Below are 23930 nucleotides of genomic sequence, written 5' to 3' on the forward strand. Positions count from 1 at the left end.
GCACATGGCAGTGACCAAGAGCAGAGCCACAGGCACCCCTACCTGGGCAGGAGGGGGCTTTGGCCACCCTGGATTGGTGCATCCTCCCTGGCTCCTTGCAGCTCTTCAAAGAAGGTAAGGGAAAGCTGGTTTCTCAGAATAAATCTCACAGAAGCTGTTTAACCCACCACCTTCAGCCTCCAGCCTAAAGCTGTAGCACTGTGTGGCTGATGGAAGACACTGGACCACAGTCCCCTGCCCACTTGCAGCAGCCGCACGTCAGTGAGCGCTGCCCACCGCGGTCACCTCGCTGCCTTATCAAAGGCTGATGCTGCTGCACAAACCAGGCACAACATCTCATCTCGTACATATGACAAAGCTGTGGTTATAAACTCATCATTTTGCAATGAAACTAATCTCATGCCACTTCAGCCCTTCCCACAGCACTGCAGGATCTTGTAAGAAAAAGAAGACAAATGTGAGCTAGCTAATGTTGACTTCTGCTGCTGAGAGACTAACTCACAGCCATGTGTGTGTCCACAGAGGAGCTCTCTTTCCACCTCCAAAAAACCCCACCTGAACACAAAAAACAAATCAAATGCCTCTTTTTATCTTCTCAGCTGTAGGAGTTTAAAAGCCAAATTAAAAACATTTAAAATAGCATTGCTGCAACACTTGTTGCCAAACAACTGCTCTAGTAGCTTTCTTTTCTTTGTAGACTTATTAAATTTGATTATTTGCGCTTGAAATTATATTGCTCTGGTTAATTCTAATGTATTACTCAGCAGAATTGGACACACCCAAAAACATAATTTGTTTACTTAACAGTCACAGGAGGAAAGCATGACAGCAATATTTAGACAGATTTTTTTTCAAACCTAAAATGGAAAGTGACACAGTGGGTGGAATGCAATACCATATTTGTTACACTACAAGGCTAGTTTCCACTAATTTTTTTATCAAGGTATTTTTCATACATCAGTTGGAAATGCAGGATTTAGGACTTCCCTGACAAACCAATCACACCTTCAAGCTGAGTCTGTAAAGTCACAGACTTGTGCTCACACCCCTATTTTTACTTGCAAAACTCAAATATTGAATTTAACTTGGAATCCTTAACCATGTAACCTAGTTACAACTAGCAATTTCAGAACTCATGTAAAAATGCTTGCAATATATTAATCAGTAAATCTAAATTCAGTAAAGATTCATTACACCATTGTCTTTTATGAATCTGTTGAAAGCCATGTATAAAGATGAAGAAAAAAAAGGGTAGCAAATAAATAGCAAGTCTTTTAAGACACACAAACACAAATCTTCAATAAACTGTTCTTTTCAGTTAATTCAATCAAGCTGAAGTCGGTTATGAACCTATCTAGACCTCCTCCTGCAGACCTCACTTATGATCAACATTTTATTACGTATTTTAGCTTATGTAACAGATTGAGAATACATGCTAAGAATGCTGAAGTGGTGTCAAATGCTCATTCTGACTGAAATACATCTGAAAAGGACAGCTCAGTATTCTGTGACATATCACATTGGTTATTCTTATAATAAACTGGTATCTGAGACATATACCTGAACTACATACAAATGTATCTTGTTTTATCCACCTACCATTTCAAGAATCTGAATTAAATTGATAACAACAAGGCCAATCTCCCCAATAAATTACTTTATTTTTTCTGTAATTGAAAAATCTCCAGACATTAACCTCTCATTAAACCTAGACTTTTCTCCCTCTGAGCAATTAAAAGCTGCAATCTGTTCTTGCTTTACGTTCCTTTCCGCACCTCCCAAAAATTAATCTAGTAGTGCCAAAATCACATTATTTGAGTAAGTACACTGTGTTAAGCATGTTTTTAATATGGAGGTGTCCCAAGGCCAAATAATGTTTTTTTTTTAAAAACACAATAAAGCATTTTTTTAAAGGCAATTTCCCCATTGTTTCAGTGAGTTCTAAGAAAGTAAGAAAAAAAAAGAAAGGAAGCAGTTCCTTATCCCATTTTAAACTTTGTCCTTTTCTTATACCATCATACAAGGTAATTTTAAATTTTTTTACTTCCAGTTAGGCAAAAGAAATGACCTAGAAGAGACGATGACCTTCTAGTTGCTAAGGTACTGCTGCACAACAAAAGGCCATAAAGTAGATAGCTGTTAAGTGAGCAAAACGATGCATCAATTTATTGTAAAAAGAAACAGTAATACCTTTATCCTGTAAAATATTTCTGCCAGCTGGGTGATGCAAAGGAGATGCTTCAGAGCTGTGCCCAGATTTTGAAGGAGAGGAAAGTGGAGTGTCTCCCCGAGCATATGGGGAAAGGACACCTCCTTTGTGGTGCTGCTCTTCTTCTTGGTTTTCAGTTAGGTTGTCAAGTGAGATTGCTGCACTGCTAGCCACGGGGGAGAGGGAGGAAGCACCAGAATCTGATGCTGGTGAGGATGCTCTCATGCATAAGGGCAGTGGTGATTTTGAAATGTGCATGGGACTACTGTAACTGTGTGATGGCTGTTGGTATAAGAGATTATAAAGCAGGTTATACCACTTAGTAAGCAAACAGAGCAAGATTTACTTTGAACATGCAATTCTTTTATTCATTATGTAGCTTTCTATTTGTATGAAATGCTGTAGCAGTTCAAAGCATTACCTTTTGATACCACACAGAGTGTTTATTGGTATTTGCTTTCAGACCAAGTCAGATTAGGACAAAACAATGAGCAAATATCGTATCAATTGTGGTAACAAATTAACAAAGAGAGAAATGCACAATTCAAGCTCCTTTCACCTCCTGCATAAATGAAAAGACCCACTCTGCATTATAAAGCACATGTAAATCAAACAGACCAGGATTCCAGTTAAAACACAACAGAACCAAAAAACCAGGTGTGCTGACTCAAAAGGAGACCGGACTTGCACATCACTCAAGGACATTCACAGCAGACTGGCCACAGAGGAATAAATACTGCCTGTGCTACAATGAAAGGATAAAGGCAGAGGATGAAACGACTTACAGGGGCAATCTAGTACTCCACAGGAGTCCTGAAAGAGAGGGTAGAGGCCTTCTCACCTTTCGTTCCAGGCTGTCCTCCCCATCAGTTGAACTGATGCTATCATACAGCCGCGTTCTGGAAGGCCTCTGCCGCTTGTTCTTCACCGAGAGCTGAGCTCGAGTCTTCAGGGCTTTGGAGTCCAGCCTCTCTGTTTCTGGAACTGCTTCATTGAAATCTGTATGGAAACATTATTTGAAACTGTTTAACAGAAGGATCTTTCATTAAATTTTCTACAACTGTATAAACAATTGCAAGTACATGCATTTGCATAGAATCATAGAATTATTTAGGTTAGAAAAGACACATTTTACTTGTACCCTTACCTTCGTAACTCCTATAGTACACCAATAAAAAGTTATTTGCATAAACAAGTTTATCTGTACAGATTCAGCAAGCAAAGAATCAACTGCAGATATTTAAAAATTCAACTAAGTATTCCCACTGTTACACAGATGAGAACACAAACCCAGCTGTACCAGCCCAGAAAGTAGATCCACGTAGACTCCTTCAGAGGGAACTGCAGAGAGTTCTCCTCCACCAGGGCATAAACATCATGGCGTGATACATGAAAACTGGAGAAGTATTTAATATAAAAATGGAAACAATTAAACCATCTTACTTGCCTGGCTTCAAAGACACCTGATTCCTGAATGTCTCGTGAGTAAAGTATACTGAACACTTCATGTATGACTTGCCTCTACAGCTAAAACTAACATACTGTACTTGTCTTAGCTATCAACCATCCACTCAAATTAAATCTGAGTATCACAGCAAATTTCCACTCAAATAAAATCTGAGTATTGCAGCAAATTTAACATTTTACAAAGCTGTGGTGACTAAGACTAAAAAGATTTTTAAAGGTGTTTTTGTATTTTATTCTAGAAAAATAATAGATTCTTATGGTTTCAACAATTTTTTTTCAACTCTCACTATAAAAATCAAACCATAATCCATTACATAAATTGACTTGACTATATACTGCGTTCAGAATACATTAATTAATTAAAATCTGATCTTATTTTTGCTTTTTTCTATGTGTAAGAGATGAATTTTACTTCATATGATACTACAGAATAATTAGTATTGCCTGACTTGCAATGATGCTGCTGCCCTAAGTGTAGTTATCCTGTCTATCCACAGGATAACTACACATTGTCATGGCTTGAGCTGCTTATATTTGTTCTTTCAGGTGTACACACTTCCATACACCCCTTTGTTTCACTGCTGAAATTATGCAAACTATCAACACAGGACTGCAAATGGTATTCACAGAAATGCTTACATGGGCCTTCTTAAAGCAAGAGACCATCTGGGCCTGGAGCTTCCTACTTCCTCCACCCCATCTTGCCCTGCTTGGTTGCAGTGGAACTGGGCTGCTGCCAGATGGTCTCTGCCCCAGCCACATGTGCTGCCAGCTCCCTCTTCTGCAGAGAGTGGCTGGCCCTCACACATTCCAGCACAAACCCACAACCTCACATGATGCTGCAGTAATCTCCCAACCCACTGGGATGTCTGGAAAATCTCACATAAAAGTCATTATAGTTTGTATTTCACTCTCAGAGTCAATGTAATGAGACTTTCATCAGACGTTCAAGCACTTGACTCCAATGTTCTTCCATCTGAACTATTTCAGTACCACTGTGAAGCAGGAGGGAGCTCGCCTGTACTCCCACTGTTTTTCCATTAGACAGGCTGACAGAATTTAAAATCTCCTTCTGTGAACTGATGCATCTCTGGGTATCCAGACACCCAGAAAGGAGAGCCACAAAGTGGTTTGAACAGGAACTTGCACAGAGATGGCAAAGTCTGAGACTGTCAAAGTCGGCCTCAGCACTGAACTGTTTGGATTTCAAACCACTGACTCCTGCCACTAAACAGCTTGATTGTCTACTGCAGATACAGATCATGATCACTAAACCAGAAATCTACAATGCACTTCTGGACTCTCAGAATAAACCAAATATATGTAAAGGAAACGCAATCCGTAGTCTAGTGTTCCCTGGCAAAGCAAAGGAAGAATTATGTGGGCCACAGTAATTTTGATTTTCTTTTTAACTTCCACTGATGTTACTGGCAGCCCCTTAAGCTCAGTGTAAGCGCAGTGTTACAGCCTGAGGAGTCGTGCAGTCTGGCAGGATGCTGAGCACGGCCAGCACTGGCAGCGTCAGGAACAGTTATGCTCAAATATTTGCATCTACTGCTTCTATCCAAGCCTCCCACGACGAAAGAATGCAATAAACACCTCAGATCACACTGAAACAAAAACATACTTGATACCATTTTAATTAGAATACTGTATTTTTACATATTCTAATTTTTTGATGGAAGACAGACCTGCAAACCTCTGAACAAAATTCTGGGACGTGGCTGTCTACATGCAGTCCTACAGCAGGAACCTGATGCAGCGGCTTGATCAAGGAGCATGCATTACACTTGCCAAACACGAGCCAGAAAAGAGACTGGAGCACCTGTGTGAATGTCACAAAGGTAGTGTGCACAACCCACAGCACCCAGAGGGACTCTACTCACCTCCAAAACATCATGGACAGCTCCCCTGCCCTTTATAGCTCCTCTGCAAACATTCATGGGTTGATAGCAAGTTCTTTTCTTAAAAGGTTTAAATGAGAGTGATAGAGAGATGTAGGCCCCTTGCAGAGCAAGTATCACTACGTTAAGAGTCTGATACAGACCTCAGAAACTGACACAGAATTTACTGGAGAAGGTATATGGAAGCCTATAAAGAGCGCTACAGCATATTTAAGGATATCATTATTTTTAAATGAGGTTTTTTTGCTCTTGTTAAAACCACAAATGCAGCCTGGAATCCAGGTCTAACTATGCTGCTTCTGCTTTCGAAAATTCATTGCTGATTATCTATTTTACCTGGCTAATAACTTGTGTTCGTATTCATGTGGTTGAACTTGGGCACTTAAATTCAGAGATCATTTAGTCCAACACTCAGAAATAATTAACACTGGTAACATTTCTCCAGGAAAACATTTTTGGAATGAAAAAAGGCAGCTCCTTCAAAATTTTCATGCAAAAGCACCAATTAGAAAACATAATTTTGAAGCACCAACATGCAGATTTTTAATGCTAAACTAAGAACTTCCAACTTTTTAGAATGAATTTTACAATTTTTCTTTTTTTTTACATGTAGAAATTCCTGAATTTTAGCTCTTGAGCCATAGATGTGTGTTGACATTGTTACAACGTTAGATGTAAGCATCATTTTTCTGAGTCAAGTGAAGAAAACATACTTTCCTGAAACAAGCTACTGAAAGGATTTGTGTTAACAGCATTGCTAAGTATTAAATGTTTTATAACACTGAGTCTCTGTGGCAGAAATACAGACTTTCTTGTCATCCTAGCTGTTTTTCTCAATTTCAGAGATTTCATTACAATTAAAACTTGACAGAAAAAAACAGGCCTGTGAGGACTTGTGGAAACCAACTGCACAAGGTCTGCATATCACCTAATAACATTTCAGCAGGACTATCTAGCTCTTTTTTATACATATAACTTGTTAAAAATGTAATTCATATTGATTTGTTTGTAAAGTGATACTGTTGGGGTCCACACATGAAATGACTGCTAAAATATCAATTTTAATAAACACCCCTGTGCTTGCCAGGAATTAATTTATTTCATAATGTATCTTTTTTTTTTTTTTTTCAACACAGAAAAAAATAATATTATAGTTTCTAGGAATCCTGGGCTTCATTGAAAGCAGGGTGGTCAGCAGGTCAAAGGAGGTGATTCTGTCCCCCTGGTCTTTTGGGACTCCACCTGGAGTGCTGCATCTAGCTTTGGGACTCCCAGCCTAAGAAGGACATGGAACTGCTGGATCAAGTCCAGAGGAAGACTATGAAGTTGATAAGGAGACTGGAGCACCTCCCTCATGAAGACAGGCTGAGAAAGTTGGGGCTGTTCAGGAAAAGAGAAGGTTGTGCAGAGACCTCACAGCAACCTTCCAGCATCTGGAGGGGCCCTGCAGGGAAGCCAGAGAGGGACTCTTTGTCAGGAACTGCAGTGACAGGACAAGAAGTAATGGCTCAAACTGAAAGAAGGGACATTTATGGTATCTAGGTGGAAGGAATCCTTTACTGTGGTGAGACACTGGGACAGAGAAGCTGGGCATGGCCCCATCCATGGAAGTGTTCAAGGCCAGGCTGGAGGCAGCTTTGAGCACCCTGGTCTAGTGAAAGGTGTCCCTGCCCATGGCAGGGAGATTGGAACTAAATGATCTTTAAGGTACCTCCAACCCAAACTATTCCATGATTCTATGATTCACAGGAGTTATGGTTTGGTTCAAACAAACCTTGACTTAAGCCATCCAGGCAGGTCACTTGCTTAGTATCTAGATTTTCCACTGGATCTCCTCTAGAAACTTCTCCAAAAGATGTCTGCCTTTCAAATATGTTGTTGTTATTGTTAACCTGGCTTCCATTTTGCTTCATTAGCCTGAAAACTTCTGCTTCCAAGTCTTGTATCTGAAAGAAATACAATGCAGCATTACCAGTAATATTCACCTCAATACACCATCACCATTAGAGATGTTATTTTTCCAGAATATCAGGCAGAATTGTCTAATTCTTCAAATATAAGAGTAAGTGCTACTCACACGAGCTTGTAAGCCTTGAACCTCTACAAGGTGTGCTTTCTCCAGATCTTCTATTTTCTTTCGTTCAGCCTCTTGGCGTTTGATAAAGTCAAGTTCTCTTAGGGGGAAAAAAAAAAAGAAAAAAGATGATTTGCTGTGATCAAAGCAATCAGAGTGAAATGAAAAATAAAATGTTTTGCTACTCATCAGAAAGATCTGTCCTTAGCAAATAATTTATCACTTACTTAGTAAGAACTATGAAAATGCTATCAGGACAAAACCCTAAGCAATTAGTCTAAGTGAATATGCTAGGCAATGATATAAAAATGGCAAGAAAAACTTATTTGGGAAAAAAAAAATCAGTTCTTACTAACAGTCCTAACAGTTAAATTGGTTTCTTTTCCTAATCTGTGCTTACAACAAAAGCAATGTAACTTAGTTTATGTCGTTCTCTGTTGTAGGATATAGAGCAAAATCTCTGTTTTACTAGAATATTACTGTGTTCCTTCACAGAAAGGACAACCTGTAAGTTTTCAGGTAGAAATTGAATTTTCTAAAGGGAATCTGTTAGGTCAGTTAAGGAGTCTGAGGTATTCAAAAACTACTGACTAAATATTTTACTAATATGAAGCAGAATGTCAACAGAAAGCTAGCCAAACTCATTCTAGTGACTTTCCCTATCTCTTTTTATTTTGAATATCAAATAAATTTGTGATAGAAAGCATACAAGATGCAAAATAGCTCTGGAACAGTCACGAAATTCCAAGATAGGTAGTGATATTTTGACAATCTAATCCCCTTTTTAATGGGACAGGATATTAATTTCTGCAATCCCAATTATCACTTGACAGTGCTGTATGTCTTTGAGGTTTTCCTCTTTAAATAAGAATATTTCAATATAAAATGAAAAAATCTGCTGCCAAAACAAAAAGTAATTTGGGGAATGGAAGCTATTATAGAAATGTAAGATGTTATTATTCTTGCTAGCCACCAGGGAGAGGGGACCACATGAAACAGAGGGGGCCAGGAAATCATCAGTTAGCCCAACTCAGCTCAAACATTCTTGGCATCTACAAGAAGAAGAAAAATAAAATTTAAAATGTAACAAAACAATATTCTTTTTGATGTTACATTCGTACACAGCAGGAATGAATCCAGCTGATACAATACCCATATAAATTGCTGCAAACTTTGCTAATCAAATGCTTTACTGTGATTATTTTTAGTTGTTTGCAATCACACCGAGCTATCTCCTAATTCTGAAACATACCAACCTTGAGTATTACAGACTAAGTCTTTATTTAGGTACAGTATGACTACAGCTTGAATACTAGCATTTTTCCATAATAAAGAGTCCATGCTTTTCATCAATAAAAGAAGTGGAAAATAGTGTTTACCTTACAGGTGTTTAACAGTGGGTTTCATATTTCAAAATATATCATATACATGTTTTCTATTTGGCCACTAAGTCATTTGTTGAGCCTGGTGTAGCTGCTTACTTTTGCTGAAAATCCTTGATTAATTTCTTTGCCTTGTTATATTTCTTCTCCAGAGCCTGATACTGGCTTTGCGTCTCCTTGAGGTGCTCATTCACTGTGTGACACAGGGTTTGTGCCTCAATCCAATAACTCTCTAATTTCATCATCCTTTCCTTATTCTCCTCAATGTTCTGCTGGAGTTGGGTCTTCTCCAATTCCCACCTCACCTTCTCATTCTCAGCAGCCTGCAGCTGAACAAAGGAGTGGAGATGCAGTCCATAAAAAACTGCAAAGTGCAGCCTAATAGTTTAGGACTAATTCAAACAACACAAATAAAGAGAATCAGGAAATCAGCAAGTACAATAGTAATATGCTAACAGTGGGAAGAGTGTTCCAGGACAAAGAAAACAGGCTGATACATGTATTATTTTTCCTCGTAAAACCAAGCAGAGTTTTTGCTCAGTGTTCCAGTGCAGCCTCTATGCCTCTCTGGGTTATACTAACCGATCTGACCAGCTGACATTTAAAAACGTCAATAGTGGAGTACTCAGGCAAACTGCAGGGTTAATCAGCCAGCACATGGGATGCATTTTGCTTTGTACATGTGACTCAGGTGCTATAAAGCATTCCTACACTTTCAGAAAATGATGACATTTCTTATTTTAGGAAGAGGGAATTTGATTTTGAGATTGATTTTTTTCTTTTTTTTGTGTTAGGGTTCTCATTTCCTAACTGAAGCTACCTGCAGGTTTCAGTGCTTGGTGCTGGATAAGGGTGCTGTACATTTATACAGCATCTTGTGCAATTTAGCTCCTAGAATTAAGTGAACAGAAATGCCTTAACATCCTTGTTTATTTATCAAGAGTTTTTAATGTGCTCTAGGCAGTTCTGCTAGCATCATCGATGATACACACCAAAAAAATTAACTTGTTTGTAGTTTTATTAGTAATATACCTAAATCAGTCACCTTTTCTTCAGCTTTGTCGAAAAGATGAAGTAAAAAGGCCCAACACTAAAAGGCACATTAACCCTCATTTTGCAAATGGATTTGCACAGATGAATGTTTACACCCACACATGGATGCCATCAAGCCAATAGGCCTTGGCACAATCCCAAGGGATTGACTGTGTGGCTCTAATTGCTACATTGGAACTGGAAAGCAGAAGAAGAAAAGATTTTTGACTTTCTGGACTGAGACAGGACAACAGAAATTGTCCTTACAGGAAACAGTTGCATTCTGAAATTTTCTTTTTAACAGTCATTTATGCAGATTTGATAAACACTATGCAAAATACACAGTGAGTGCAAATGCTGCTGGAAAGAAATAATAATCTAAAATCTTTTTTAGAAGTATAATTTTCTCTTGTTATTATTTTTATTCCCTTTATAATGTTCTCAGACTCAAAGAGAAGGATGTCATTATAAAACATGGTATTGCTGAACAACTGAATAATCAGTTAGTTTCCAGAAAGGTTACTCTAGTACAAAAAAATCCAGTTCTTTTTTATTGCTATAGCAAATTTAATTTATTAACTAGCAACCGATTGTGAGATGTTTTCTTTTAAACTGATCATATTTTTCCTTCCTAGACTATCTTCTAAGGAGAACTGCAACAATATGAAACAACACCTTTCTTTCTGTATATAAAAATAATTTCTATTAAATACCTTTAAACAAATCAGGTTTTTTGTAAATGTCAGTAATGGAAAGTAGTGTAGGGATACTTTAACTTCACTGGTAAATAAAAAACCTAACTTCAACTTCAATATTCAATCCAAATATAATTTTAAAACCTGAAAAAATGCATCAGAATTTTAAAACTAGCAATCTGCCATTTAGTCATTATGATACCCCTTAAAATATATGTTTAATTGAAGCTACAAAAGTTGGCACCTTCTTTCAATAGCAGCACTTAAGATTTTTACTCGAAACTTGGAATAAAGAATATATACCAAGACAAGATTTAGCTGAGCCACTGTGCTTCTATATCAGCCTTTAATAAGGATGTTGACTTCTCCACCCACATAAAGATACGTCTTCAGATCTGATTTTGCATGAAGAAAAAAGCATCATGTATTAACCATATATTGATTCTTACCTTTGTCTTCAGCTTCTGAATTTCAGCTTCTGTAACTGCATGTTTGATTTGCAACTAGAATTGAAAATATAAAATAAACAAGTGAAGTCACAGAGAGTACTCCGGTATTTTTAAAGCCTGTGCTGCAAGTTGAATACCTTATTACGTAGCAGAAGGCCCCGAAGAGTGCTGCAGTGCAGTAGATTGTAAATTAAAATGTCTAGCTTGCAAAATGACTCAGTCTGTGCAACCTAATTAAAGATAGGATGCCGTCTAACCACTCATAATTTCAAATCAGAACATCCAATCTGTTTAGCAAAACCAAATGTCTTATGTTTAAAAAAAATAGATGTTATCCTGCTGGGCTTTGCTCTCCTCTGATGTGAATGTGAAATACGTCCCCGTGCAGAAAGTCCCACTGCACTGATTAAAGCAGGCACATTACAAATAAGTGAATATGGAAATATGTGATTTAACAACTCAAGAAGTCAGGAAGACCTTGAGGGAAGATTCCACACATTTATTTCATGCAAGAAGAAAGGTAAACTGATGCTATCCTTCACCAATAGCTGGAGTTACTCTGCTCAAGCCAGCTAATCTCAAGTGAGAGCAGTTACACAGTTACACAGGGAAACTGTAAATAACAGGAACAACATTCAAGCAACAAAGCGATTGCAAGCAGATTTACAGCCCAGGCAGTGTGCTAAAGTTGTAGTTACATCACGAAGCAGCCACAACAACAGGGGATCTGTACAGGGAAAGGGTGGGTGTGGAGGACCTGGCATCCACCTCTCACCTGCTGTGGGATTTCTCCCATACTAACCTACATTAGTCTGTTCTGTGAACAGTCACTACTCTGAGTGTATTAGGCAATGTCCTGAAGCACCTTTAGTTTTACCACAAAGGTCTGCTATTCACAGGCTCCAGGAATGCTCTGAAGTGCAAACTGAACCACAGCTTCAACAGCACAACCCTAATCCAAATGGAAATGATCACACACATGTACCCAACACTGACCTGCTCCCCAATCCCTGCTGTACTATTTAAAGCAGGCAGCATGGAAAGGCCCCAAAACCTTACCCTGAATCAGTGACTCGAGTACATTGGGTATGGTGCTGAGGGCAAGGGCAGAAAGTGAACTACAGCCTGAGCCAGCACTGCACTGGAGGTAAGGCATCACCCATTATTTATGAATAGAAGGAACAGTTACAGAAAAACATGTTTTACATGCAGGTTACTTCTCTTACAAGACAAACATGAGCTTTTGGGAATAGTTTATACTGAGCTAATAGAGTATATGAGGTCGTTGTACTGAACCAGAAGCTAACATCTCTGGTGAAGCAATGGCTACATTCTTGAAGAACCAGCTGTTAGCAACAATATGTGCAAATTAATCAAAGAAGTTCTTCCAGAAGAGAGGAATAATTTTCCAAGTAAGAAGAGCTGTCACTGAGCTGACCAGTACAAGTATCTCTGAAAAATTCTAAGCTAATTTAGAAACTCCCTTTTCATGAAGTCTCTTGAATGCCCCTTCTTGTGACATAGGAAATACACACTCTCAGATTAAGTTTGGATTGAAAGTCAGACTTAATTAATCTACTGAATAAACACAGACCTTTAAGGTGGAGAATTCCTCAGTTTCTGCTGGACAGAACAAAAGAGACACTGATTCACCCTTATTATTACATAGAAATAAACTCCAAATTGTTGCATAAATTACAATCTGCTCAGATACAGATGGTTTTTAGCAGTTATTTTCGTGCTCTCTGTTATTAAGTTAAAAAAATTAATATTGAGTACTCAGTCAGATCATTGAATCAGTACATGGTACAGCAGATCCCACTGAGGCAGAAGAAATAAGACACTTTTCTGCTTAACAGAAAAATGTGTAGCTGGATATGTATGTTTTTTTAAAAGAAAGAACTAATTATGCTTGTAGAATAGATGAGAAATATTAACACATTTATAGGTTAGACTAAACAACAGGCAAGGTCAACTCTTTGGCAAGAAAATCTGGACTCCATAGCTAAAATGTTTCAAGCAAGTTTACTAACAGGGGATCAGAAGTCTTTATTCCATGTCCTATTTAATGCCAGACAAATTCTGGGCAGATACTATTTTGTGGTTTTTGGTTTTCCTTTTTTTTGGTTTTAAGTCAATATAAAATTGTGAAGGCTTCACTTTAACAAAGACATACATTTTGAGTAATTTTTGGCACATTTCCTATTCAAACATGTCTTGAAAAGCTGATTAATTTTCTACAAAACAATGAAACTTCTTATAAAAGGTAATTTTTAGAGAGAAAATGGATTGAATTCATCAAGACTGCAAAAGGCAGAATAGGATGAAAGTCTAGAAAATGTTAAAATATCCAAAGATCCAAAGTACACTGGGAAGGAAAGTATGCAATAGGATCTAATAATCACCATGACAATTTTTACGTAATCATTATATATTTTTTGCATATAATAATCATCCATTCTTCATATTTTTCATTAAAACATGAAATAATGAATTCCTACGTAAATGTCCCTTCTCCCTACAGATCTTGTCTCTCTTCAATCATCACAGCTAAAATAAAGTTTCTATCTCTTTCTCTCAAAGCAGTTAAGAAAAATCAGTCCTATTTTTCCTGCTTTACAGCCAGGAAAACAAGACTTTCAGAAGTACAGTGATTCACCCAAGAATGCCCATCTCTCTTCTGACTTTCATTCCAAAAGCAAGTCATTTACAATAAGAGTGCTCCCAGAGTATGGGAACACATTTTTTGTTGCAAAGACTGAATTCAACTAATTAGGTCAAACTATTATGCTTAAAGATTATGTCCTACCCAGTTGCCTAATACTTTCATTAATCTCTGGAGTAAGAACAAGAAAGAACAGTTATTCTTTAAATACAATTCCAGAAAACACTGTGTGGGCTTGTGCAGTGTGATCATGAACAAGTCCTCTAGTGTTGAAAGAATTCAGGGCAAATACCAAGAAAAATACATGTACTCACTCGGCATCAGCCAACAAAATGCAGCTGTGCACTCTTAAAGACAATCAGTGAAACAAAAGTAACTGCGTGGGCTGCTGAAAGAGTCCACTCTTGGGCAGGAGCATTTCATGTTTTCTTCTCAGGCTCTCATCTACACTTACACTCGAGGATCCCCAAGTACCTCCTCTGGTCTCTAAAACAGCGTTCTAAGGCCATCACAGAAGACAGATCTGCAAATAACTTCTAATCAGTCTGGACAAGCTCAAGAATGGCAATAGCCTGAGTTTATGGAAACTGCATTCAAGCACAGATTTAAAGATAATTTATTTAAAGGTGAGTTTTTTGCCCATCACTGCATCTGTGTTTTGCACAGCCTTGGAAAACTCACTGGCACACAGAGAATGGTAGCAAATTCTCACCATCTTGAGACTGTATTTCTATGTACGATGCAAAGTATTAGAAAATGAAGTAAAATGTTCTGCTAATTTGTGTAAGAGCCTGAAACTCAACATATGGAGTGAGAAAATTTTAAGTAATGTAAAAAACTTTCAGGAACCAACAATGAATAACAGTAGGCACCCAGTGGCTGCGAGGGCTATCAGCAGGAAAGATTGGTTACTCACTGACTGATTACTTTCCACACATGACATTCACTAGAGGGTAGTGTGTGTATATAAACAATATATTTATACAAGATAAAATATCTGGTTTGAGTGATGGCAAGAGGATAAGTGGAGAAGGATAAAAAGGGAGTCCTGGTATTTTAAAACTCCTATTTGGTCCCAGATAGGTCCGGATAGGATCAACCAGCAGGTTCTGCTGCTTAAATCTCCTATGAGGTTCTGGCTACTTTCAACCCTTTCATCCTCCTGTGTTTAAAAAAAAAAAAAAAAAAGTTCTTTATTGCCATCACTCAGCCCATTACTGTATGCTTAGGTACATCCATTGTTTCTTATCTTTATTTGCATGAGAATTCAGGAAAGCTTAAAAAGAAGCCATATCAAAAGCACAGCCTAAAATACAGAAGAAATGTCCCTCTGTACCTTGGTATGTGAAATTATATTAATTCAAAGACCACAATGAACACCAGAATTAGTACAGGTGGATGCTGTACTCCCTAACCATGAACTTGGTATGGTTTTGGTAAAACTTTGATAAAAAAACATCTTGAAGTATGACTGCTTCTCCAATAGAGCATCTTCCTAAACACATGGCCAGACACATGACATGGCTATACACTGATGAGTTACTGTGTAGGATGAATTTCACATGTCTCCCTTCACTGAAATTTAACATCTGTTGTTTGGTTTTCCAATCACCTTTTATTGGCATCTTACAAAACCAAAGCAAAGCAAACCAAAGCAAAGCAAACCAAAATATCTCCAAAGGACAGTTCTACTTCTTTAGAGCAAAACTTTTTGAGTCATTTCCAAGTACTAAGCATACAAAAAGCTAAAAACCACCCCAGTTTTCAAGAAAAAAACCTCAAGCACTGAGCACTGAGATAACTAGAAATCTGATTCAGTGACTTATTTCAGGAGTATTTTCTGACATATAACTTACTTCTTTGAATTTGTGAGCAAGTTTGCTGGTGTCCACGTCACTGGGTGAGAACATGTCATCATTTTCAGGGAGATCGAACACTTCAATAGCCATGTCACCTCCTGGAAGGACAGGTCCCATGTCTTCATCTTCTTCATCTGTAGCATATTCCCCTGTCTTAATTTTATAGTATTTAAGAAATTCCAGTTATCATCTTATTATGCAGAGACTATTCAAAGAGTAATTAAGATACTGTGAAATCACAGAATTCTGCATACAAAAAAGGTTATCTTTGTCTTTAGCTATACCTCCAGTACTGATGAATTCTACCAGACAAAATATAACTCCACACTCGTATTTCAGTACATTAAGAGAGAAAACAGTGTCTTAAGCACTAATAAAACTCAGTTCTCAAGCATTACTGGCTCTGTATTTTGATGGTTTCATCCTGTTCAAAGTGAGCCCTCTTCTGTATTGGAAGAACTCTCCAAATTTATTTCATATTTAACAAGGAATCTTTTCCAAAAAGAAACAAAAGTAGAATATTATCAACAGGATCTTGATTAGTCATTAGTAAAGTCATCTGGATGAAGTAATTCTCCAGTGATATTCCATGTTGAATTTGAAAATTCACTGGTTTGTTCTTTATAAACAAATTAATGATAGAAAAGTCACACCCACACAGGAAGACAACAGTAGGAAAAAGAAACTGAGTGTCAGAGACAAGTTCAGAATCTGAAGCCAGAGTTTACTCAGTTTCCACCCTGAATAAGGAGCTGCTTTGAACCAGTTTTGAACAATAAAAGTGGGTGTTTCTTAGGCTGGTAAACCGTGAGATTCAAACAATTTGCTGACAAAACAGAATTTTGAAAAATTGTAAGCTGCAATCAGTATCTCAAGAACAAACCAAATAAAACAAAACAATAATACTGAAAAGAAAAAGCTTGCAGTATTGAACCCCAAGCTGTCTCCCCAGTCTTTTGCACACATGTCTGTGCTCATCTCTCCCTGTCCCTAAGGTGAATGGCACCACCTTACTCCTGCGGGGCTCCGTCTGGAAGATGGAGAACAGCGCGTACGGATCACAAACAGACCGCTGGCTGTGCAGATGACTATGCAAACACATTATAAAGCCAACACTTCCCCCAGGCCCACATCTGGATTTATAAGGCTTGGGACTAAATAAATACATGGAAAAGGAAGGGCGGGGGGACCAGTGCAGTCTTTTTCATGTTTATACAGTAACACCACTAAAATTTTGACAAAACTATTCAAAGTTTTTCTTCATGAGATTTCAACTCCTGAGATGAAGAAACATAAAACTATTATTAGAAGTCTATTCCCCATAGTGATAAAATGGTCTATTAGTGCAATTTTTTGACAAAAGGACTTTTCAAAACAAGAGTTAAGAACTCAGATGTTTGAACAACAGTTCAAACCTCAGCTTCCTACCTTAATTCAGTTTCTCAGCTGTTATTTAGGCTTATGTGAATCTCTCTCAACTAAAAAGCACTGCATGCAAGATGTTGATTCTAATTGCACAGGTACACACAGACACTACACACAATTATAGAATGACTAGTTTAAATTTAGTAATGATCTTTAAAGACCATGAAAAACCTACATTCTTCTTTTTTTAAACCACCAAAGTTTTAAAAAACAAAGCCAAAACACATAGAAAGCATAAAATAGTTTAGTAAAATTTTATGATGTTGAGAGAACTACTAAAAGAAGGTAAGTTACCAACATCCACATGCATGCTTTAAAACAGTCTCTGTAAAGCAAGGCACTTTTTTGGTGAGGTACTGCTGCCTCTGTAAATAGTAACATATACTATTTACAATATAACAATACTTCAATGAAATAAAGAGTAACCATTTATTTTATATACTTCATACCTACTAAGCATATATGCCTAAGTATCTCAACAGCCTTCTATAAAAAAAGCTAACAGCTGCTTTCGCTTCTTCTTTCCTTATTTAAGAGAAGCAAAGAAAACACAGTCCGTCTCACTGGAGTTTTCAGGCATGTAAGCATTATGGCTAAACAAAACAACACCTGAATTTGTCATTCTGTATGTCTACATCTCACGCACATACAAAAGAAATCTTCTGTTAGACTACACTTGTAGTAACTTCTGTTTCTAATTTATTGTCCCTATTGGCTATGTGCAGTAGCTGTTTAAAGTGAAAATTTGGCTACTAAGTCTCCTGGCTCTTTCCAGGAACATGTAATGCCACCTTCACACACCATCAGGGCAACCAGAAGCAAAAAGACTAACTCTTAAAATCACATTGAGATTACAGAGAAATTAATTTTTGTGGGGACAAAAGACTAACAGTCCATGTACTTTCCATTTTGCAGCCATTATCCCTGAAACAAATAAGGCAATACACAACTGTAATTTCTGCATTAAAAAAATAAATAAATAAAATCCTGACAGGTCCATTAGTGGTGGCAAGGAAATCTCATGAAGCACACAAAGAGGGGGCAGAAACAGGATCATTAACCAGTAAACTCAATCCCTGCTTATGTAAAAAACCCCGCAGATCTGGTTCAGCTACATGTGCATTTCAAAGTAATATATTAATACAAATTACATTTACCAATTTTGGCAAAGGAATAAAACAGATGAATTTAGTTAAAACTGCTTTCTTCAAAGACTTAAGCTAAGAAGTACTGAATACAAGAAGAAAAATGAACACACATGAAGGAGTAAATTATTCGGGAAAAATTCAAGAGCAGACAATATTCTACTGGCCTCAGGAGCTAGAGTGTTTGAAGAGGAACATCAGGCAGCTAAAAATGAACATAAAGGAAAATCTTGCTTCAAATTGCACATAATGAGTGTCAATGAGCACAGTCGTTTTTGCTTCAATTAATGAAAAAAGTAGCTGTCAAAGCAAAGCGCAGCTCAAGTAAACAAGGCACCAGGATGACAAGAACACATCACAGAACACAGAAATAAATGGGACTTTTGCTTTTGTCTTCAAAATAAAGGGATTTCATCTTACAGTCACATGAAAAACAAATTACAGGTTCAAAAGAACCAATATGTACATTGAGGGAATATGCATCATAAACTACATGAAACATACTTTCCTTGAAAAAATTCTCTCTGCTGACTTTTGTTCCACATGAAACTACCAGAAGGTAGTTGTTCAGACTCTGTGCCAGCTAGCTAGAATGTGAAATTCATTATTTTACAAGGAGCAGGAAGGCACAGAAAAAAAAGTCATATTACTTCAAATAACAAAGCCCTGTGAGGTAAGAGTTGTCATTGTAACTCCCTGAGGTTCCCTGCAATCCATTTTGTTTTCTTAGCTGGCAACAGCAATAATATTTTTTACTCCATAGTCAATGAAAACTTACATGCCACTGAAGGAAAATCTGTGCTGGTGAGCAAAATTCATCCAGGTAAAAGCCCTGTTTCTCATTTCAGTAGCACCTAGGGCTTAAGCTTGTCCCATCCAAAGCAATAGCTTCTGATATTAGCCATTCCATTTTGCCATATGCTATCACAGCTAATAACATGAAATTATCAACATGAGCTGCAATTTTCCACTTCTAAAGGGAAAATGTGTTACTTGCATTGTTTAACTGCCTTAACAGTAAATTTCTGATATGTGCCTAACATTCCCAACCAGAAAGCAGGAGCTGCAGCACCAGCCAGGATAATGCAGACAGACCTTCCCCAAATCAGCATTACAAAGGCTGCATCAAGCTACACCTTTTGTTCCTGCTGAAACACTCCCATAATCAGGGAACCATTTGAAAAACTATAAAAATAATTCAAGCCCATCTCTTAATTTGATTTTTTCTTTTGATGGTTTAATTCTTTCAAAAGAGTGAAGAAAAACATAATGGTACAGTATTAATCATTGCTTTTCCAGGAGTCCATCATATTAATGATGTTGGAAAAAAGGTACACTTTTGAAACATTTGGTTTAGCAAATATACTCTGGGTGCTAGATATTCAAGTACATTGCCTTTTTGGTTTTTTTGAGTGTGTCAAGATTTTCTTCAATGGTTCTAAATGTTGCTTTGCTCTTAGCATGTCCTAATGAATGAGATTTTAAAATGAAAAAAATATTCACTTGACTATTAGTGATATTAAAATAGATTAAAACATCACTTGCATTAAAGTACTTGTCTCTGGTCACAGAGTGAACAGAATCCTGCAACATATTACTCATTTCACATTTTGCATCACCCCATGCAACCTTCTGGGAAACAGGTCATCTGCCTTATGTGACTTTTGTCATTTGCTGCAGAACATGAAGAAGATAATACGAAGTTCAAATCAAAATTCCAAGAAATATCAGAATTTGACTCATGTGCACACAACAGTATGTTAACACAGGGAATTCAAAAGGTTTCAGTTAAGGGTGCAGATTCAGGTCCTACTTAGCACACTGAGTAGGAAATACAAAGACAGTGCCTACTTCAAAGCCTTTGAGTTTTATTTTCTGACAGGATTCTACAAATTAAAAGGATGTGGGATTTTAGGAAGCTAGACAAACTTGATGAGCAAACTCTGCAGTAGTCTATCTAGAGGCAACACACTCTCCCAGCTTAATGTGATTAGCACAGACTCACTAGGAAATGCCAGTGCTGCCTACTGTATGTAACACTTAAGAAATAGCTGATACTACTGGCTCAAGTGCTTGACTTGTGGGAGCTCAACAACAAATTGTGAGCTGATGCACACTTATCCTGTTAGTCTTTGCATGGACTCCACTGTGAACATCCATTTTCTTTTCATGTTCATCAGTTCTGCACAAGGGCTTTCTGTTTCCATGCAAAAACTTAAATGAAGGAGCATCTGAAAGGATCCTGTAACCCTGTGATGACCTGCAGCCCATGGTAACAGCACATCCTGAAAATGCAGGGATGCAGGGCATTTATATAGTAAATTATGAGTTTCCAATTTACTTACACAGTAAATGATATATGTTTTAGAAACACTATGTATTACTGTAAATCTTCCCAAAAAAATAGCTGTAAGGCAACATTCCTGCAAGGCAATGGAATGAGAAGGTAGTAGGCTAACACTGCATCTCTAAATTTAGTATCTAACTCAAGTCCACTGCCCACTAGCTGGCAAAAATCAAATCTGTCTCAAAATACTGCTTTTTGAAAGAACTTGATTCCTTCTAAAATACCTACATACTCCTTGGGCTGTGAAGACTGGCAGAAGTTCCAACACAGAGGAAATCCAGCCAGCTGGTGACACAGCAAGATAAAACACCAGAATTTGCACATGCCTGGCAGACATTCTCTTCCTGTGATTTAACCAGCTCTAACAAACACAAGTCATATGACATGACTCCAGGACTCAAACAAGACCACTGACTGCTCTGAAAAACTTAAAATGTTATTGCTGGCCTTGTGGTAATGTCTCTGAGCCTCAGAATCTGGCAGTCTCAAGATCATTTTCTTGTTTATTCATGCAGCACCCTGGAGATTCATGTTACCATATTTTAAATGGTGTAGGAAAATGAACAGGATGGCTTGACAGCTCTGAGACTGAGCAACCCGTGTATAATTCTGTGCTGCCTCAATACCAAACTCCTTACACTGGCAATCCAAATAGTCCTGAAATCCACGCAGTCAGTCACTATTCCTTTGATGGAATGGACTCAAAAGGGTGGTAGTGGTTTTTGTATACTTACAGATATTCATTCAGCCAGTGGAAACAGCTTTTCTTGCCCAAAAGGTGCCCTGCTTACCAGAGCCAAAAAATGCAGGGCTGGTGGTGGTGTCTGGCAGCAATATAAACTCAGCCAGACTGGTCCACACAGACCAAGGTAAGCTCAAAGAAGTAATACTTGTATTTGACAATAAATGGAGCAGAAGTGCTTGTGGTGACAAAAAAAGTGTCTTTGAACTGTGGCTAATGTGCATTAGATCACAGTTTACATAGTGTCAATTGTCCGGGAATGGTGCAAGTTATCTGAGTAGACCTGGATGGCATAGTCAGGTGGCTAAAAAAATAATAATGTTCAGTATTACTGCAGATATTCAATAAAATCTGCTTCTGGTAAGTCTCGTAATTAAGAAAGGGAACATCCTACACTGCATACTTTAGTAACTAAACCCCAGCATTTATTCTTAAAATGTTTACCACCCATGTCCCAAATATATACATGGCATCAAGTAGGAAATGGGCAAGACCTTCAATGATCTCAATGTAGTTTTTAAGAACTGCATTTATTCTCAGGCCTAACTCCTTCTCCTTCCAAAAGAGATAATTGATGAGACCATCTGGATCTCCCCCGGTAGATGCCTTTCCCTTTCTTCCTCAGTTCCTCATATATAACACAAAACTCCTCTGCACTCCAAAGGCCATTGCCAAAAATCATGTCATAGTCACAGAGATGGTCACCATCCTCAGCGTAGTGTTAGAATAAGGAAAGATACCTTTAATTCTCTTAATTCTGGAAAAATCTGGGAAAAACTTGCCCAATTTTATTTTCTCTCTATGATACAAAGGCACTACCAACAGAAAACAGTTTGTGAATTTAGTATCTTCTGTGAAAAATTTCTGCAGTGAACAGGACCTAAACAAGAGTTTGTAATCACTGAATTGCAAGGACAAGACACATCACAAAAAGTACCTGATACCTACTCACACCTGTCCTCTTTCAGTACTGAGAAACACCTGAATGGCCATCAGTGTGACAGTGTCACCATCAGCACCTTGACAGCAACAATCCCTACTGAAGGCTGAAGTACTACCAGCATCAGTATTGAACAGTATGGCTTTAACAACATCTTCTTTATCGACAGATCTTGAGTAATGCCACCTGTGTGGTGCATGAAGGTAAGAAATACAAACATTTGACTCTTTTTTGCAAGTGGATGTTTCCTACAGATAAAAGGTGTAATGCATCAATCACTCACACAGGTCAGCCACATACCCCTCTATGTGCAAGTACACAGTGAGAAATCATCAGGCTTACTTAGGACACACCTCTCTTATCTGTATGAAAGCAACCTGACCATGCTCACCGTAATATGGTACTGACAGTCTTTGAACCTTGACATCTACAGCACACTGTGATGACTTGTGAGAGGTCTCTTTTCCCAAAGGCTAGCTGTTCTCTTTTGTTTTTGAAGAGATTGTAAGAGAGTCCCTTCAAGAAACTTCTCTTGAATTTCACTGCAGACTAAAGAGAAGTTATGAGACTTGCATGTTTCTGTAGCTGGAGGAGGGAACAGAGAGGATATGGATTTTTCTATCCTTCATGGTCTCCCACAGGCACACATACATATGCATGTATATTCTTATTTATATGAGTTACGCATGTCCTTGTGACAGGATTAATTCTAAGATAGATTGAAATATTTTTATTCTTAGTATCAGTGGAAATTACAGTAAGTGAAAGCATTACTGGGGATAGACAGGATTTTTACTTAGTCTGCTGGGACATTTCCAATTGTTCTGACATACTGCTATGTTAACAGTGTGTTTCAAAATCTGAGTATATCCTGATTTTATGTCAAGAGTATTTTTTTTCTAAGAAGAAAAACTAACCTGAAATAAATGCATATCATGAATTCTCTATCTCCCCTTATCTACTGTTCCCTTACACAAAAAAAAACAAAAAACAACTGGCCCAGGATGAAAACACACTAATACATGGAGTCTAGCATTTCAAATTAATATTACTCAAGATGATGTGAAATGATGACAGTATGCTTGGACTATATGGAAGCAATTTGTTACAAAACCCAGCAGCTGATTTAGGGAGTAACATAGACAGCAGTAGTCTCTGAAAAAGCTCTCAAAGTAATCTTTCCAAGTATCTTGGTATTTAGGCATAGTAGGAATTTTATGAGAAGGGAAAGAAATTATGAAAATTTTACTGCACAATGTTGTTACTTTCAAAACCTTTATATTGGGACATCAGACACTAATTATAAGCATGAATATACACTTCAGACAAGGCAGGCTAATTCTCTATCCTGAGGAATATCTGCTGACACAGAAACAAAATTACAGTGTGAGGAAGGAAGGGTCTTACCCAGAATTTCAGAAAACATTCAGACTTCAGAAGAATATCAATTCTTCTTGGAAAAAAACCCAACTTCCTCAACCCCTCTAAAAGCTGAAAGGCAACTTTTACCATTTACAAAAAACTTGAACATTTCACTGCACAACCAAACAAACTTTACTGCCTTGTTTCAGAAAGGTACATGCTTTCAAGGAAGA

General features: G+C 37.7%; 1 protein-coding gene across 5 annotated transcripts in view; it reads right to left on the reverse strand.

The window, feature by feature from the left end:
• PPP1R9A (protein phosphatase 1 regulatory subunit 9A) overlaps positions 1 to 23930 on the reverse strand; it is a 134061-nt gene that overhangs the window by 17864 nt on the left and 92267 nt on the right. For 3 of the 5 annotated variants that reach the window (XM_088063883.1, XM_014248568.2, XM_088063880.1), the window contains exons 7-13: positions 15734 to 15889; positions 11213 to 11266; positions 9136 to 9365; positions 7658 to 7754; positions 7355 to 7526; positions 3051 to 3208; positions 2191 to 2491 (exon numbers count right to left, since the gene is read on the reverse strand). In XM_088063883.1, the coding sequence (XP_087920009.1) occupies positions 2191 to 2491; positions 3051 to 3208; positions 7355 to 7526; positions 7658 to 7754; positions 9136 to 9365; positions 11213 to 11266; positions 15734 to 15889 (1168 nt within the window). The remainder of the gene's footprint in view (positions 1 to 2190; positions 2492 to 3050; positions 3209 to 7354; positions 7527 to 7657; positions 7755 to 9135; positions 9366 to 11212; positions 11267 to 15733; positions 15890 to 23930) is intronic. The other 2 variants (XM_005518810.3, XM_088063890.1) reach the window with 1 other exon arrangement.

This window comes from Pseudopodoces humilis, chromosome 1 (assembly GCF_049639895.1).
Source record: "Pseudopodoces humilis isolate 2021_Gansu_Grassland_sample_001 chromosome 1, ASM4963989v1, whole genome shotgun sequence".
In the NCBI taxonomy this organism is placed as follows: domain Eukaryota; kingdom Metazoa; phylum Chordata; class Aves; order Passeriformes; family Paridae; genus Pseudopodoces; species Pseudopodoces humilis.